The sequence below is a fragment of the Amphiprion ocellaris genome, chromosome 24 (assembly GCF_022539595.1).
Source record: "Amphiprion ocellaris isolate individual 3 ecotype Okinawa chromosome 24, ASM2253959v1, whole genome shotgun sequence".
Lineage (NCBI taxonomy): Eukaryota > Metazoa > Chordata > Actinopteri > Pomacentridae > Amphiprion > Amphiprion ocellaris.
The window spans coordinates 17,713,539-17,733,265 of record NC_072789.1 but is presented as its reverse complement, the minus strand read 5'-3'; the positions used below and the strand labels follow the sequence as shown (position 1 = coordinate 17,733,265).

General features: G+C 40.1%; 2 protein-coding genes across 2 annotated transcripts; both read left to right on the top strand.

Annotated features, from left to right (window-relative positions):
• Positions 1 to 1,492: 1,492 nt before the first annotated feature.
• Positions 1,493 to 9,680, top strand: LOC111587278 (tetraspanin-7-like). Its single transcript, XM_023297198.3, has 8 exons — positions 1,493 to 1,621; positions 3,643 to 3,831; positions 4,233 to 4,307; positions 4,929 to 5,024; positions 6,112 to 6,267; positions 7,540 to 7,623; positions 8,288 to 8,359; positions 9,503 to 9,680. The coding sequence occupies exons 1-7, from the start codon at positions 1,541 to 1,543 to the stop codon at positions 8,354 to 8,356; spliced, it is 750 nt and encodes a 249-aa protein (XP_023152966.1). The 5' UTR covers positions 1,493 to 1,540; the 3' UTR covers positions 8,357 to 8,359; positions 9,503 to 9,680.
• A 4,058-nt stretch (positions 9,681 to 13,738) lies between these two features.
• Positions 13,739 to 19,594, top strand: mid1ip1b (MID1 interacting protein 1b). Its single transcript, XM_023297197.3, has 2 exons — positions 13,739 to 13,917; positions 17,719 to 19,594. Exon 2 carries the CDS (start codon positions 17,885 to 17,887, stop codon positions 18,287 to 18,289), a length of 405 nt encoding a protein of 134 aa, XP_023152965.2. The 5' UTR covers positions 13,739 to 13,917; positions 17,719 to 17,884; the 3' UTR covers positions 18,290 to 19,594.
• The last annotated feature ends 133 nt before the right edge of the window (positions 19,595 to 19,727 follow it).

Here is a 19,727-nt window from a genome sequence, read left to right as displayed (position 1 = left end):
CCTGCTGGATCAGAGACTCGGATCCCCACATAGACTCACATTCCTTCATGAACTCAGTAGCTCCCTTTTGGATTCTGTTCTCTTCCCCACACTTGGACTCAGTACTTTTCCCAGATTCTTGCCTCTCCCAGCTTCACTACCACCAGCTCCGTCTCAGCTTTCATTCTGTTTCTGGACTCCTCGACCTGCTTTCCAAGTCAGTTTTAGTTCCCCCATTTGTGAGTATTCCCCGTTTTGTTAGTGTGTCTTAATGTATTCAGATTGGTTTTCTGTAGTTCTTGTTCTGTTCAGTTTATTTTCAGATTTTGTAGGTTTAATGATTTCTTCTGGTTTTTAGTTGGCTCAGTTTGCCTCAGTTCAGTCCTTGCCCTCATCGTTTATCCCTATGTGTGTCTGTAATGTCCCTTTAATGATTTTTTTTGGCATTTCTGTTGATTAGATAAAGTTTTATGTTGACTTACAATTGTTTGATAGCCGATTTAGTTTTGCTTTCCCCTCTGCCCAGTTTTTTTCCTGATTTGTATTGGTTTTGTTCTCGTTAGTGAAATAAAACCCATTTTCCCTATTTCCCTCGTGACTGCCATTTTCTGTGCCTACACTTGGGTTCTCTGACTGCCCTTGGAACAAAAGCAGCACAAATACTCCATTACAGGGAGGTTTCACAGGTTAACAACAATTTAATTTAAAAAAAAAAAAAAACACTAAAATGACAGCATTAATCAACCAGAAACTGTAAAAACTGGAAGAATCTGATGGTTCCTCAATGAATCCTCTGGAATTTGCTGAAAAACAACAAAATAAATGCAGCAGAAACAGAAAACAGAGGTTGTTGGAGATCCATTCAGCACGGTGGAACATCTGGAGATCCCTTCAGCATGGAGAAACATCTTCCTACAGATGATGAGCAGAGCATGGAGATAGAAAAACATCTCCAGGATGAGGACAGAACATGAGTTCAGTTTAACATCTGAGGAAACATGATGGTTCCAAGTTTTTACGTCTTTATACATAAATCATCAAACAAATGTTCACAGAATAATAGAAACCAGTTAGATATAGTAGAACCAGTATATAAACCAGTGAGATCCAGTCGAACCAGTATGTAAACCAGTATAGAGAAGCAGTCCCAGTGTGTAAACCAGTATAGAGAAGCAGTCCCAGTGTGTAAACCAGTATAGAGAAGCAGTCCCAGTATGAATGTGGTTCTGCTGCATCTAAACATGTTGAGGATCTTCATTAGTGAACCTCATGAAGTCTGAAGATCAGAAGAATCCTGGAGCTGGACTCTACCAGCCTGAAGACAAATGTATAGTAGTACTACAGCAGTAATATAGTACTACAGTATTATAATAGTCCTCCAGCAGTAGGGGGCGCTGTATTCTCCTCTGATCTTCTCCTGATAAAGGAGCTCTATAGTAGTACTACAGTACTATAGTACTACAGTAGTAGTATTCTACTCCAGCAGCAGGGGGAGCTGTGTTCTCCTCTGATCTCCTCATAAAGGAGCTCCATCCAGCTTCAGCTCAGTCTCAGAGGAATCATGGCTCCCAGGAGGATGGAAACCAAACCTCTGATCTTCTGCCTGAAGACGCTGCTGCTGCTGTACTCCTTCATCTTCTGGGTGAGAACTTTATTTATCTGCTGCGTTCCTTCATCTTCTGGGTGACAACTTTATTTATCTGCTGCTGCTGTACTCCATCTTCTGGGTGAGGACCTGGTTCATCTCCTGATCTTGTAGCTCACAGCTCAGATTTCACTAAAATCCTTGTTCATGTTTCAGATGTGTGTCTGTAAAGTTCATGTCTTCTACTGGTTGTTGAGGTAAACTAAACAGAGAGTTTCCTGGTTTAAACCAGATCAAACCGGTTGTTGAGGTAAACTAAACGGAGAGTTTCCTGGTGTTCCACTCAGAGGTCAGAGGTGCAGTAATTATCTGGAGTCTGAGGAATGACGAGTGAAACGCCGACACCAAGACGATAATGAAGATCTGAACTCACAGCAACGCTGCTGGGGATGTTTATAACTAGTCCTGTTTAACTAGTCCTGTTTTAACTAGTCTTATCTTTAACTAGTCCTGTTTTAACTAGTTATCATCTCTACTAGTCCTGTTTAACTAGTCCTGTTTTACCTAGTCCTGTTTTAACTAGTTATCATCTCTACTAGTCCTGTTTAACTAGTCTTATCTTTAACTAGTCCTGTTTTAACTCGTTCAGTTTTAACTAGTCCTCTTTAACTAGTCTTATCTTCAACTAGTCCAGTTTAACTAGTCTTATCTTTAACTAGTCGTGTTTTAACTAGCTCATCGCTACTAGTCCTACCAATTAGTTTGTGTTCTGGTTGTTGTTTACTAACCAGTTTGTGTTCTGATTCTAGTTCGGGTTGTTGTTGACTCACCCACTTTGTGTTCTGGTTGTTTACTAACCCTACCATCACTAGTACGACTGTTGACTAGTCTCTAGTTGTGACTTTGGTTGTTGCCTCTGTCTGTTACCTGTCCAGGTGTAAACCAGAGTCACTTCCTGATTGTGTTGTTGCTGTGTTGCTTTGTTGGTTTGTGGTTGGGGTTAGGATTATGTTAGGATTAGGTTCAGTGTTAGGATTAAGGTTAGGATTAGGTCAGGGCTAGGTTTAGTGTTAGGATTAAGGTTAGGATTAGGTTAGGGCTAGGTTTAGTGTTAGGATTAAGGTTAGGATTAGGTTAGGGCTAGGTTTAGTGTTAGGATTAAGGTAGGGGACATTAGTGCATGTCTCAATGGACATGCTGGGGTTAGGATTAGGTGGCTTTGTCTGTTTCTAAGGTTAGGATTCGGTTTAGGTGGCTTTGGCTGTTTCTGGTTCTTCTTTTCTCTAACCAATCCTGTTCTTCTGACTGCTTTCCTGAGTTTGAACTCACAGTTTGTTGCTTTGAGCTTCTATTGTCATCTGGTTGTCATTTTGTCACTTTGTTGTTGGAGTCATGTGGAGCTGAATCACTGAACTCCTCCCTGTAGTCGGGTTCAGACCAGTTAGAGGTTTGTTTTTATGAGATCAGTCAGTAGATTTACACCATGGAATGTATTGTTACACTAATTAAAACAAGGAGGCTGATTACTAATGAACCTGTGAACCTGATGGTCTGTTACTGGGTCAGAACCACTGATATGGTGCCTCTGGGTCAGGTTGGTGTTGTCAATGAGAACCAGCATTTACCTGGTCAAATAAAGGTCAAATGAAGGCCAAATAAAAGTCAAATAAAGGTCAATAACGAAAGTCAAATAAAGGTCAAATGAAGGCCAAATAAAAGTCAAATAAAGGTCAAATAAAGGTCAATAACGAAAGTCAAATAAAGGTCAAATGAAGGCCAAATAAAAGTCAAATAAAGGTCAAATAAAGGTTAAATGAATGTTAAATAAATGTTAAGGTTAAATAAAGGTTAAATAAAGGTTAAATCAGTAAATAAACAAATCTTTGTCTGACACTGAACAGAGCTGCTGGTGTTCTTCCACTTTCATGAGTTCCCAGCACCGCAGAACCTTCCAGAGAATAAAATAATGATTAATATTCAGTTTTTAATGACCCTCCTGCATTGTTTCCTGACCCGGCCTGTGGCTCCCCCCCCCCCCCCCCCCCCCCCCCCCCCCCCCCCCCCCCCCCCCCCCCAAGGTGACAGGTGTGGTCCTGCTGTCTGTGGGACTGTGGTGGAAGTTCACGCTGGGTCCATACACTCTGCTGATCTCCAGCGGTCCGTCCAACGGTCCCCTGGTCCTCAGCGGTACCGGAGCCGCCATCGTGCTCTTCGGGCTGTTCGGCTGCTTCGCCACCTGCAGGGGGCGCCCCTGGATGCTGAGGCTGGTGGGTCTGGGTCTCCTTGTGGGTTCTACTTCCTGTGTTGTTCTGCATTGGTCCATTCTCTGTGGAGACTCTTGGTTCTGGTCCAGGATCAGTGTAGGTCCAGGTCTAGGTTTAGTCCTCCAGACCTCCTCACTGACTTCAAACACAACATGTCCAACATTTAACCAAAACCAAGAAACATTCCAGCAATGTTCCACCAATGTTCCACCAACGTTCCAGGACCAGAACCAAAGAGCTTCAGAACCAAACTTCAGAATGGATCTTCAGATCTAGGGTTAGAACAAAGATCAGAGGTTGTCCTCCAGCTTCACCTCGAGTTCATTAAAGCCTGTTTCTGCTGATCCTGTAAAATAATAAGACAGGAAGTGACATCACTGTGTTTCCTGCTGACCCCTCCTCAGTATGCCATCTTTCTGGCGCTGGTGTTCATGACAGAACTCATCGCTGGAATCTCTGGATTCGTCTTTCGTCACGAGGTCAGAAACACACCACAGTTTACATCAGCTGTTGGTTCTGACGGTTTCTGTTGGGTCTAACAGGTTCTATTGGTTCTAATGGGTTCTGTTGGTTCTGACAGATTTCTGTTGGTTCTGACTGGTTCTGTTGGTTCTGACAAATTTCTGTTGGTTCTGACGGGCTCTGTTGGTTCTGACAGATTTCTGTTGGTTCTGATGGGTTCTGTTGGTTCTGACAGATTTCTGTTGGTTCTAATGGGTTTCTGTTGGTTCTAACGGGTTCTGTTGGTTCTGACGGGTTCTATCTATTCTGACAGATTTCTATTGGTTCTGACTGGTTCTGTTGGTTCTAATGGGTTTCTGTTGGGTCTAACAGATTCTGTTGGTTCTAATGGGTTCTGTGCATTCTGACAGATTTCTGTTGATTCTGACTGGTTCTGACAGATTCTGTTGGTTCTGACAGGTTTCTGTTGGTTCTGACGAGTTCTGTTGGCTCTGTAGAGTTCTGTTGGTTCTAATGGGTTTCTGTTGGTTCTAACGGGTTCTGATGGGTTCTGTTGGTTCTAATGGTTTCTGTTGGTTCTGATGGGTTTTGTTGGTTCTAATGGGTTTCTCTTGGTTCTAACGGGTTCTGTTGTTCAGATCAAAGGGACGTTCCTGAGCTCCTTCGGTGAGGCGGTGATGAGATACAATGGACGAGACGACAGAAGTCTGGCTGTAGACGGCGTCCAGCGCAGAGTGAGTCTAACTGATAATAATTCATCAACAGAGTTTCATTACTGAGGATAGAAAACGTTGAAGAGTTGTGATGAATCCTCAACATTCAGTTTGAAGTATAAATCCCCAACAACATTCAGTTTAAAGTATAAATCCTCAACAATATTCAGTTTAAAGTATAAATCCTCAACAACATTCAGTTTAAAGAATAAATCCTCAACAACATTCAGGTTACAGTGCAGCAGCTTCTCACTGACTGATGTTTCACCTCTGATCATTTACTTCTAGACTGATAAAATAAGGACTTGGCTTTCATATGTTTGTTCTTCTACTTATGCAGGCTTTTATTCAGTCATTAATGATTCTAATTTTTGATAATTGGCTCACATCCTCCTTAATGAACTAAATGCAGCCAGTGACTCTAAAACAGAATGAGGATCTTCAGTATTTAGGGTTCTCATCGTGTCACACCGGTGTTCTAGTGTTATGATATGTTGATGTGGTTCTCATGGTTCTGTTCTTATTCCTTCATACTTTTAGTTCTCATGTTGATGAGTCACATGGTTTTTATTTGGACATGAGCTATCAGAACTGTCATCCGTTGACTTCACTCAAAGATCTACAGACTGAATGTCAAAGCAAATAAAAACGACTGAGAATCTAACTCAGGTGTTGAAGGTAATGTCGATGTAAACTTTGAAGAATTGTTTCTTCATAAAGCCATTAGGTTTAATTGCTTAAAATCACCTGTAGGGGCTAAAAATGGACTAAACTATCATTAAACACAACAAAGATTTTGTCTTTTGGTAGTTTTGGTTGTTTCTTAAAAGCAGTAATTTTAAAACCTGCATCCGTCATGTAGCCCCGCCCACAGTGACTGTGATTGGTTTAAAGACATACATAATACCATAGTCTTTTAATCACCTGTTATGGTAATCAGATGCAGTCAGACCTTGAAGTTCTACAGAACATTCTTTAAAACAGAGACTGTGGTTCTATGTGGTTCTATGCGGTTCTATGCTGTTCTATAGTTCTATGCTGATGATGTTCTACTGTCTGTGTGTGATTGTTGAACAGAACCCGTTTATTCCGCCTGTTTCCTCTGCAGCTGCACTGCTGTGGCGTTTATAACTACACCAGCTGGTTCAGCAGCGTTTATTTCCCCGTTGGAGGGCTTCCTGCCAGCTGCTGCGTGACGTTCTCCGACTGCAGTGGAACCGACCTGAAGAACACGACTGTGGCTGGACGCAAAGTCCACAAACAGGTCAGCAACACATGAACTGTTGTCGTCTTCTATCATCTTCTGCTGCTAGAGTCACAATGAAACAATCCAGACTAAAGTTTTCACATCTGAGCAGCTTTGAAAAGAGGAAATTCTTGTAAACTAAAAATTTGATTGAAAATGTTTGAAAGTTGGCTTTTTTTTAATCTTTCACAAATTCCAAAGCCAGACAAGTTGAGGGTTGTCTAATATTGAATATATGTTGATAGAAACAGAATTAAAATGATGGTCCAGATGAAGTCCAGATGTTCCCACAGCAACCCCTGCTGCTGCTGGATTTTATTTTTTATTTTTTTATTTAACCTTTATTTAACCAGGATAAACACCACAGTCTGGTTCCTTCTACCAGCTGCTCTTATAGTCAAAGGGAATTATTAGCAGCTGATACTTTACTAAAATGCGAAATTAGTAGAACTGGGATCATCGTCTTGTAGTTTAAGCAGATAAATGAGTTTTAGAGATAAGATCAATTATTAACTGTAGAGTGGTTCTGGTTAGGTTAACCCACTAACTGTATGTTTGTAAAACATTCAGATTTGATGATGATGATGATGATAATGATGGTGGTGATGATGGTGGTGATGATGATGGTGATGATGATGGTGATGATGATGGTGATGATGATGATGATGATGGTGGTGATGATGGTGGTGATGATGATGGTCGTGATGATGGTGATGATGATGGTGGTGGTGGTGGTGGTGATGATGGGATGATGATGGTGGTGATGATGATGATGGTGATGACAATGGTGATGATGGTGATGATGATGATGGTGATGATGATGGTGGTGATGATGATGGTGGTGATGGTGATGGTGGTGATGATGGTGATGGTGATGGTGATGGTGATGGTGATGGTGATGATGATGATGATGTGATGGTGATGGTGATGATGATGATGATGGTGATGGTGGTGATGATGATGATGATGATGATGATGATGATGATGGTGGTGATGATGGTGATGATGATGGTGATGGTGGTGATGATGGTGGTGATGATGGTGATGATGATGGTGGTGATGATGGTGATGGTGATGATGGTGATGGTGGTGATGATGATGATGGTGATGGTGATGATGGTGATGGTGATGGTGATGGTGATGGTAATGGTGATGATGGTGATGATGATGATGATGGTGATGGTGGTGATGATGATGATGGTGATGATGGTGGTGATGATGGTGATGATGATGGTGATGGTGGTGATGATGGTGATGATGATGATGATGAAGATGATGTTTTATCTCCAGGGTTGTTATGAAGTGGTGACGTCCTTCATAGAGAGCAACATGGGAATCATTGCTGGAGTCACATTTGGTATTGCCTTCTCCCAGGTATAACTGTAGTACTACTCTGCATACTGTAGTACTACTCTGTTTTCCTGTAGTACTGCTCTGTATTACTGTAGTACTACTCTGTTTGACTGCAGTACTACTCTGTTTGACTGTAGTACTACTCTGTATATTGTAGTACTGCTCTGTTTTACTGTAGTACTACTCTGTTTTACTGTAGTACTGCTCTGTTTACTGTAGTACTACTCTGTATTACTGTAGTACTACTCTGTATTACTGTAGTACTACTCTGTTTTACTCAGTTTTTTTTTGATTTACCCTCAGATTCCACTGCTGTATTTAAAATCTTGGTTTCTTTAAATCAATCAGAAACTGTAGAACCAGAATGAAACAAACCAAATCGTCAGAATCACTTCATTCTCCACAAAGATTCTGGTTCAGACCAACAGCTGGGACATCTGGAGTTCCAGATGTTCTGGTTCCACACAACTGCAGGACTCTTAATGAAGCACAGTGAAGAACCGTGACAGAAACTATTCAGTAGAGTTAGGATTAGTTCAGAGGGTTGGAGGGAAACCAAGCTGAGATGGAAGAATGAAACTAAACCAGATTTTAAATGACAACTTAAACCAGATAATAAATAATAACTTAAACCAGATATTAAATACTAATTTAAAGTAGATAATAATTCATCTGTCTGTTTCAGCTCGTTGGAATGTCTTTGGCCTGTTGTTTGTCTCGCTTCATCAACGCCAACCAGTACGAAATGGTTTAACAGGTAATCCGGCTGTTAACTAACCACAGATGGTTTAACAGGTAATCCAGCTGTTAGCTAACCATAGATAGTTTAACAGGTAATCCAGCTGTTAACTAACCAGAGATGGTTTAACAGGTAATCCAGCTGTTAACTAACCACAGATAGTTTAACAGGTAATCCAGCTGTTAACTGACCAGAGATGGTTTAAAAGGTAATCCAGCTGTTAACTAACCACAGATGGTTTAACAGGTAATCCAGCTGTTAGCTAAACTAACCACAGATGGTTTAACAGGTAATCCAGCTGTTAGCTAAACTAACCAGAGATGGTTTAACAGGTAATCCAGCTGTTAATGAACCAGAGATGGTTTAACAGGTAATCCAGCTGTTGGCTAACCATAGATAGTTTAACAGGTAATCCAGCTGTTAACTAACCACAGATGGTTTAACAGGTAATCCAGCTGTTAACTGACCAGAGATGGCTTAACAGGTAATCCAGCTGTTAACTAACCACAGATGGTTTAACAGGTAATCCAGCAGTTAGCTAAACTAACCAGAGATGGTTTAACAGGTAATCCAGCTGTTAACTAACCAGAGATGGTTTAACAGGTAATCCAGCTGTTAACTGACCACAGATGGTTTAACAGGTAATCCAGCTGTTTACTGACCAGAGATGGTTTAACAGGTAATCCAGCTGTTAACTAACCACAGATGGTTTAACAGGTAATCCAGCTGTTAACTAACCACAGATGGTTTAACAGGTAATCCAGCTGTTAACTGACCACAGATGGTTTAACAGGTAATCCAGCTGTTAACTGACCACAGATGGTTTAACAGGTAATCCAGCTGTTAACTGAGCAGAGATGGTTTAACAGGTAATCCAGCTGTTAACTGACCACAGATGGTTTAACAGGTAATCCAGCTCTTAACTAACCAGAGATGGTTTAACAGGTAATCCAGCTGTTAACTAACCCAAACCTAACCCTGAACCCGAATCTAAACATAGACTTAAACCTAAATCTGAACTTAATGCAAGTTTAACCCTAACCAGAACCTTACCCTAACCCTACCCTAAATTTGAACCTAACCCTAACCTTATCTTAAACCTAACCTAACCCCCGGATGAGTAAAAAATGGCACAAACTTCCTGTTTTCTGTCTTTTCCAGAGAGATGAAGAAGTGCGTTGCTGTGGAAACCTGTTGTATTTATTTAGTGTTTTGCTGTGAAAAAGGGAAAGTTGTTTTTTAAATTAATAACAGTAATATTCTGGTCCCTGAAGAAACACTGTAGGAGTTTAACTTTGATTGTATTCTTTATTGTGAGGAAATAAACGGTGGAATTACACTGGGTTGTGTTGATGAATCCAATGAAAGCGTCACATATGGGAGAATCTAAAATATTTATAAAATGGAAAATATGACAATGACTGCATATGAAAAATAGTTACTGTGGCGGTAAAAATATTACCTGATATAACCCTATAAACATAGAAATGATTTCATTATTAAATATTTAATGAGCTGTTTTCATGTTCAAAATACAAAAATTCTACAAAATCATATGAAGTTTATGCTTTTAATGTGTGACAGGAAAGTAAAGATTATCAGATTTCAAATAGAAAAACACTATATCTATATCTATCTAGATCTATATGAAGGAAAGGACTTTTTATGACAAACTTTCAGGTAAGTTCCTTAGAATTCTAATAAGTTTATAAAATAACTCTCACAGCTGAAACATGAACACAGATGGTGTCATAAAAACACACCAGAGACTACACAACATACACAATATACACAACATACACAACACACAGCATGCACAACATACACAATACACACAACATGCACAATACACACAACATATACAACATGCACAATACACAACATATACAACATACACAATATACACAATATACACAACAGACACAACATACACAACATATACAACATGCACAACATACACAATACGCACAACATAGACAACATGCACAACATACACAACATACACAATATAAACAATACACACAACACACACAACATACACAACATGCACAATACACACAACATATACAACATTCACAATATACACAATATAAACAACATAGACAACATGCACAGTATACACAACATACACAACATACACAATATAAACAATATACACAACACACAACACACACAACATGCACAATACACAACATATACAACATACACAATATACACAATATACACAACACACACAACATATACAACATACACAATATACACAATATACACAACACACACAACATACACAACAATGCACAATACACAACATAGACATGCACAACATACACAATGCACACAACATACACAACATGCACAATATACACGATATACACAACACACACAACATACACAATATACACAACACACACAACATACACAACATGCACAATATACAATACACACAACATATACAACATACACAATATACACAACATACACAACATACACAATACACACAACACATACAATATACACAATACACACAACATATACAACATACGCAATATACACAACATATGCAATATACACAATACACAACATACACAACAATACACAACATACACAACAAAGACAACACACACAACATACACACCAATACACAACACATACAACATACACAATATAAACAATATACACAACAGACACAATATACACAACATACACAAAATATACAACATACACAATACACACAATATACGCAATATACACAACATACAATATACACAACTTACACAACACACATAACACACAAATACACAATATACACAACATACACAATATACACAACTTACACAACACAACACACACAACAAACACAATATACACAACATTTACACAATATACACAAGACACACACAACACATGCAATAAACACAATATATACAACACAACATACACAATATACACAACATTCACAACATATACAACACACACAACATACACAATATACACAACATACACAACATATATAACATACACAACATACCCAACACTTACACAATATACACAAGACACACAACACATGCAATAAACACAACACACACAACATACACAATATACACAACATACACAACATACACAAAATACACAATATACACAATACACACAACACACGCAATAAACACAACATACACAACACACACAACAATGCCCAACATCATCTGGCTCACGGAGTCATGGCTGACCCCCACCATCCAGGACCATTTCGTCCAACCAGCAGTTCTTCAGAGGTCTGTCTGATGACCAACATCTGGTGCAGAGATGTTGTTTATCTCTCTAAGTCCTGTTCATCCAACCTGGAACTTTTAACCATCAGGAATTCTCCTCCTTCATCCTCAGTGTTGTCTACATTCACCCTCAGGAGGACGCTGCATTATCCGAGCTACATGAGGCTATCTCCAGCTACCAGGCTAACCACTGGGAAGCTGCCCTCATCGTGGCCGGGGATTTTATCAGTGCCAACCTGAGGAAGGTGATGCCAGAACTCTGCCACCAGAGACAGAGACAGAACTTTGGACCATTGGGCAGGTCAGACCATGCCTCCAGCCTCCTCCTGCCCTGGTACAAGCAGCTCAGGTGGAGAGACCGACCACAAAAAGATAGAAAACAACCAAAATATGAGAAAACAAATGCCAAAATGTCAAAATGCTATGCACTGTGACTAAAATGCAGAAAAACAACCAAAATGTGACCTTAAACAACCACAAAAAGATGGAAAACGACCAAAATATGACTTAAAACAACCACAAAAAGCTGGAGGAAAAAATTACCCAAAACAACTAAAATGTGATGCAGAAAGACCAAAATGTGAGAATAAAACTACCAAAATGCCATGCACAATGACTAAACTGTAGCAAAACAACCAAAGTATGATTTAAAACCACCACAAAAAGATGGAAAACGACCAAAATGTGACTCAACAAGCAGCAGCTGAAGAGAACAGCTCAGCGGAGACAGAAGTGACCAATCAGAGGCCGCCCTGCAGGACGCCCTGGAGACAGCCAACTGGGAAATGTTCCAGCTCTGGTGATGATGTCACTTTACGGAGACGGTTGTGGGATTTATTGGGAAACTAGTGGAGGACACTATCCCCAAAAAAACCACCAGGGAGTTTCCCAACCAGAAGCCGTGGATGAACAAAGACATCCGCTTTAGACGCTCTGAAGTCTGAAGTATCATCACCTGGACGGGAGCATCACCACCTGGACGGGAGCGTCTCCTCCTGGACGGGAGCGTCTCCACCTGGACGGGAGCGTCTCCTCCTGGACGGGAGCGTCTCCACCTGGACGGGAGCGTCTCCTCCAGGACGGGAGCGTCACCACCTGGACGGGAGCGTCTCCTCCTGGACGGGAGCGTCTCCTCCTGGATGGGCAGCAGCACCCAGTAGGACTTCATGGCCCTGAGGAGGGTGGTCCACTGGGCTGAGAACCATCAGAACCACGCTCCCCAACCTGCAGGACATTTACTACAAACGCTGCAGGTTAAAGGCCACCCACCCCAGCCACAGACTGTTCTCTCTGCTGCCACCAGGGCGGTGTTATCGCAGCCTGAAGGCAAACACAGAGAAGATGAGGAGGAGGCTGTCCTTCTGCTGAACCTGAAACAGTAGATCAATCATGATCAACCTGCAGATATCCACCATGCTGTTCATACCTCACCTTGTATCTAAATATTACCCTGCACTATTTGACACTTTTTATTTTTATTTTGCTTATTTTTCTCTATATTTGTATACATTCATATATTTATTTATTGTGTGTTTTTTATTCTTCTTATTATAGTTTCGGTGTGGAACAGGACTTCAGTGCATTTCACTGTGTGTTACTGTGAAATGCAATCTGTATTATTCCGTGTTTGTGATTTTTTTAAAAAAGTTCTTCAATCTTGAAACATCATAAATAAAACCTGATCAAAATAAGACTTAAATCATAAATCAGCTGTTAGTGAAAAATAAAACATACCAGCATTACATTTATAGAATAAGAGAAAAGAGTTGTAATGTTGCGGAACAGCCAGCAGGAGGCGCCAACATCAACCCTAATAAACAGTTTATTCATCCATTAACAAGCTTTAGTTTCTACGAATGACGATGACAAAAATAAAATATGAATCTAATAAATCACAATCAAATCCATAAACATCATTCCAGCTCTGAACACCCCCACAGTGGATCTAAATGGAACAATCCAGACTTCCAGAGGAACGTTCCACCCCCTGATAGAACAGCTCTGCTGTCATACATGACGGAAATATACACAGAGACAGTAAACATGTTAGTTCTTCAACATGAGTGGCTGTTAGTGGAGCCTCCTGTGATTGGCTGTCTGGTCCGTCCTGCTGCTCTTCGCCCCGCCCCCTCCCGGTGCTACTTCCTGGTTAACGGAACCGGAGCAGCTGAAACTCACCGACAGCAGGCGGAGTCCAGCCCCTACTCACGGCGCCTGCTCCCCGTACAGAGCAACGGGAAGCAGCCGGGACCGAAGCACCTCCAGCGGCCAGGAGCAGTCCCGACACACGGAGCTCCGAGCCTCCCGGTGAGTGTTTACCGAGCTGACGGTGTTTACGGCGGTGAGCAAGCGGGAGTTTAGCGGTTAGTAACGGGCGGAAACACGCAGCGTTAACAGGTTTTGTGTCCGGTGTGTTTAACCGTCGACTATCCGGTTTAACGTCCGCTAAATGAAGCAGGAGCAACATGGTTCCATTACCGGACAAGCCTCCTTTAGGCTCGTCCATCTTCTACCGCAATGTTCTAAAACAAGGTGGTTCCATTACCGGACACTGCCGTTTCCAACTCGGTGGACGCCGGCTGTGTGACGACGTTGTCTCTGATTGGCTGCAGGGCTGATTTCAGCTAATTCATCTTTAATGATCTCACACACCTGTCCAGAACCGGCGGGACGGTGCTACCGGAGCTGTCCGGTAACAGATGGAATGAATAAAGTAATGTTTAAACTTGTGGACCAGTTCTGGTGCTGCTGATGGAAATAAACCGAGAACTGAACAGAACAGCAGAACGTCATGATGTAAGGTCCAAACATTTAATCAGAGCTCTGATGGAAAAACATAAAAAACACAAACTCAAAATCAGACTGAAAATAATCTGAATAAAAACTGACTGGAAGAACATCTGATCTACAGATGCTGAAGTTTACAGATGGTCCCTGAACGCCTCACAGTCCTATCTATCTATCTATCTATCTATAGTCTATCTATCTATCTATCTATCTATCTATCTATAGTCTATCTATCTATCTATCTATAGTCTATCTATCTATCTACCTATCCTGTTAGGGAATTCTGCGATGTCAAAAGAGGAATCAGGAGGCAAACTCAGGGACACTCTGGAGACTCAGATGGCTTATGTTGAGAATAAGGTTTACTGAATTCAGGAGAAATGATACAGCGAGTAACACAGTGACGTGAGCACTGGCAGCATCAGTTCTGAGGAGTCTCTCTGGTCTTGGGCATATATACTGTTTGGAAGGCATGCCATGTTTATGTTATACTGTAAATGTGGAGGCAGGACTGTTAGTTCAGGATCCATCTGAACAGGAACACAGCAATATAATCTTGTTGTTCTGACATCGTCAGCCAGATAGTTGGTCTTTTATCCCTATGTTATGTTTACCAAGCGTCTGTCTGTCTCAGGGTCATATTAGGGGACAGAGAGAGCATACGCAAGTTTGTATCCTCTATCTAGGAGAACCATGAGTCAAGGGTGACCATTTGGGATGACTCGGCATTTAGGCTGTCATAAACTAGAACCACCTCAGTCATGAGAAAGTGAGTAATTTTTCCTTCACAAATCCCTCCTTTTTGATCGTAAGATCAAACCTAAACATTAAGTAAAAGGGAAAATTACCATTTGGAAAACGTAGGTCAGAGAGCTCCAGAAAACTGATCCTGTAACATTTAAAAACATTCATTTCTTATCAAAAATAGTCACGAGGTAATTGATCACATTCTCCAATACATTATTTAAATTCAATTAATAATAAATTCAATCACACATTAGATTTTATAAGTCAACTAACAGACTGTGAGCCTCAAAGGTTTATGCAGGTAGGAACGAAAACCCAGTGGGACAAAAATTTCCTACCACCCCTCTATAAGCTTGGAAATAGTTTGACTACACCAAATTCATGGGGCAGCAATCCTAGAGATCTGCATAACAGCTCATTAGCCTGTTTCCCTAAGAGCTTCAGTTGGTATCCAGGCAGCACAGTTACTGTCATGTTATTCATGATTCTCAAAAACATACAACATAATATAAAACTTATTATAAGGCACAATTAATGAATAAGATTCAAACAAAACTAATAAATGTGGTGTAGATGTGACAAACTTATGTATGAGATGTGTGTGGTGTTTGTATGTATATGGATATGTTGTGTGTGTGAGTAAGCAGTTGCATCCCTCTAACTGATCTGGTCTAAATCATCTTTTATTCGTTCCATTCACACCGTGGGAACGATGTTCGAGACCCTCCTATTTCTCAGATCAGCACAACTCAAATGAGCACAATGATGCAATGTGTGAATCAGTATACAGCAACACATCTAGTAAAATTCATAAATCACACTAAAATGTTGTTAAAATCATTGATTAATTTTAAGGTAAATGCTTCCATCACAGTATAATTTCCAGTTACTATTAAATTATTCAGTATTCTTCATCCAGCAATCACTATCTTTTGTACTGATATTTATATCTAAATTTTACATTTTAATCCACTTATCCAATTCTATATTATCCACTATTTATCTATTACTAATTTAATCACTTCAAAAACATTACTACTTGTTGCATGCTTTAGCACACATTTTATCATATTAATATTAAATGAGACTACAACTCGTAAGCAAACCATTAACACTAATATTATTGTTAGAAATATGATTCAAATCAGGCCTGTGCTAAAAAATTCAAACAATCCTGAAAACTTTCTAAAATCAAATCTGTGAAATTATTTCAACCTTTAACTATTACTTTGCAAGTTCCTCCCTGATCGTCCAGGAGAAGGACAAGTTCCATCCAATTTTATAAACTTTATAAAATGTATTTTTACTTTAATTTTACTGTTTCAAACTGTAATTTGTCCGGATTATTTGAGATGTTCTTTCTCGTTTTATTAATATCTTCTCTTATTTTGCTTAGTTTTATTCTATTTTACTTTTATCTGGTTCTTTGTTGTAATAATTCTTTAGCTCTTTAATTCTCTAACTTTTATCACTTTTAATTTTTTACCCTCAACACTAATTTACTTCTCAAATGACCTATCTCCCTTGTTACATTCCACGTGCCAATCTAGGTAATTAAGTCATTTAATTTATTGTCATTATACTATTTATTCTAGTTTACAGTTCTTACTTCTCTCCTATAATTTGCTCAGTCTTCTATGTTTACATCTATTAACTGTTAAAGCACTTAGTGAACGCTATTTTTAAATGTGCCACATAAATAAAATCAATATTTTTATTATTACTACTTTAAAGCCTAGGAACACATTTGATTATTCTTGATAGTTCTTCAACCTAAATAGGTGCCAGATCCTGATTGCAATTTCCTAATTAGGGTTCATTATTTGGAACTCAAACTTAACAATTATTGATATTTACACTGTTTTTCTACGGTTTGCGTCCCCAACCAAGGCTGCACCCCCATTATTGCATTCAAAGGATGCTTTATATAAGACTTTCTACAGTTGGTTTCAACTAATGGTACATTCGATACTTCATAATCTATTTTTTTTTTGAGTTTGACTGATTGGATTCTCAGTAATTTGCATGAATTAATCTAGACTAGGAGATGTTGATTGTTAACATCTTATGCAACCTATTTTGTCATTTGCTACTATTTAGTAAATTCAGTAATGTTTATGGGAAAGTCAGAGGAGAAGCAGTCTGCTGCACCTCTCTCCATCCTTTAATCTAAACCATTCCAATTTAACTGCTTTATAGTCTGCTAGAGAAGAAATTATTGATGTAAACATGGCAGAATACATGGAATTAGGCATATTCTGATACACCCAACACTTGCTTAGATTACGTTCTTGAGCATAACCCAGCATCAATCTCACAGTGGAGTTCTCATTACTCCTGATGTGTGTCTCTCTAGACTCTGCCACAGAATGCATTTTTTTATTTATGCTAAGCTGAACAGGTGGTTTTCTTCTTCAGTAGGCATTTAAACCTAAAAGATACAGTTTAAAATTAATTGCATAATCACCACACACAGGATAATTTACAAGTGATCTATCTATAGTCTATCTATCTATCTGTCTATCTATAGTCTATCTATCTAACTGTTCTGTCTTCTCTTGTGGTTTATTTCAGGTGGGGTCGGTGGGGCAAAAGGGTTGGCTGGAGACCCCATCAGGGACCCAGAGGGTCCGGCCGTCCTGGTTGGTCCAGAGTGTGTGAGGTCAGGATCTGGTTCAGGATCTAATCCTCTAAGAAGCTTAGCGGCTAAGTTTGGCGCTGCCCTGTGAAGCTCTGCATCATGATGCAGATCTGCGACTCCTCCAACCAGAAGAACTCGCTCTTCACAGCCATGACCCGCTTCATCGGCGCCGTCAACAACATGGACCAGACGGTGATGGTACCCAGCCTGCTGCGGGACGTCCCATTGGACGACGGCGCTGAGCCCAAGCCGGGTTCCTCCTTCTTCCATCAAGACATGTACAGCTCCTACGTCCTGCTTAAGTCCATCAGGAACCACATGGAGTGGGGCGTCCTCCAGGGAGACCAACGGCGGTGGGACAAAGACGATGTGACGGAAGAAGATGACCTGGAGAAACAGTTTCACTTCCACCTGAATGGACTCCACAGCATCCTGTCCAAGCTGACGCTGACCACCGACATGCTGACCAACCGCTACAAGGAGGAGGTCGGCTGCAGGAAGTGACACCAACAAACCAGGCCCACTTCCTGTCAGCTCCAGGAACCTCAAACCGTTTAGATTCTCCTTCAGTCAGATGTTTGTTTGGTCCAAACATCTTCAGTTTCTGATCACTGAGGAAAGAAAGCAGAAAATGTTCCCTGAAGAAGCTGCAGTTACAGAATTTAAGCAGTTTTTATTCTCTGATCGATAAATAATCACTGGAAGCAGCTGCTGTTGATGGAGCTCCATATTGTCTGAAACGGCTGAATTCAGTCAAATTAAACAACCACTCCACTAATAAATCCATCCAGTTATCTTCAGACTCTACAGAGAATTTTCTGCTTTTCTTTCCTCATGATCTAAACGTTGCTTTAACAGTTTTCTGACAAACTAGCGGATTAACGGTGAACGTCTCTGACTTTTTATCTGTTAAAACTCTGAAACATTCAGTAAATTGAACTTTTTTAACATTTTCTCACCAAACTTTCAAACCAATCAAATCTGCAGTGGAACTTTTCTATTAAAAGTGGAACCAAAGAACCCGTCGGACGTTCTGCTCCTTTTAGTGTTTGGTTCTGTCCTGTTTAGTTTGGACTCTGAGAACCAAGGAACTGTTTCTAATCGGAGATTTTAAAAACTCTAAACTCGTGTTGCTTCGATTCCAACGTCTTTGAATCCATCTGACGTCCACAAATGTTGAGTGGTTCTTCTGGAGGAAGATGTCAAAGTGTCCTTGAAGCAGCAGAAACTGAACGCTGGATGAAGGTTTCTGCAGATCGTTTCACTCTTTCTGTTCCTCACCTGCTTTTCTTTGCACTCTGTTTTCTCTCCTGTTTTCATGCTGCAGATTCCAAACTATGCAAACATCGACTCACCAAATGCTTTGATTTTTAAGTGAACTCAAGAAAACGTTGATTTTTTTTTCTCCTACAAAGTTCAGAAGCATAAAAACACTTCAGGTCGGAGTGAAGAAACAGATTCAATGCAGAGTTTATGATGTTTACATGAGTTCAGCTGATGGACAGAAGATGGAAGTTCATCACTTGGAGCTTCTGAAAATCTGGACTTTCTGTTTTCACTTTGGTGGTTTTAGACATTTTCTAGACAAACAGCTGTTAGAAGTGACAGAACGGAGAACGTATGACTGAAGAGAGTCAGAAACATTCATTCATTCTTCCACTAAGTCATCGACTGGTTTTGTGACTTCAGTGGTTGAAAAGGACGAGACGTTTGATGAACCTGAAACAATGATCAGAACCAGCTGGAAACATTTTAGATGAAGCTTTAATCTGGAATAAATCGAGTCGCTGACATTTCTTTAAAAACAAACTGTGTGGAAAAGTCTAAATGTTTCTATTTAACGTTCTGCTTGGAAATTTAAGGTCTGCTGAATATTTTCTGTTTTAATTCATTCTGAGAGAATCAAACCTTCAAGCCTTTGAATGTTTAGACACGAACTCTG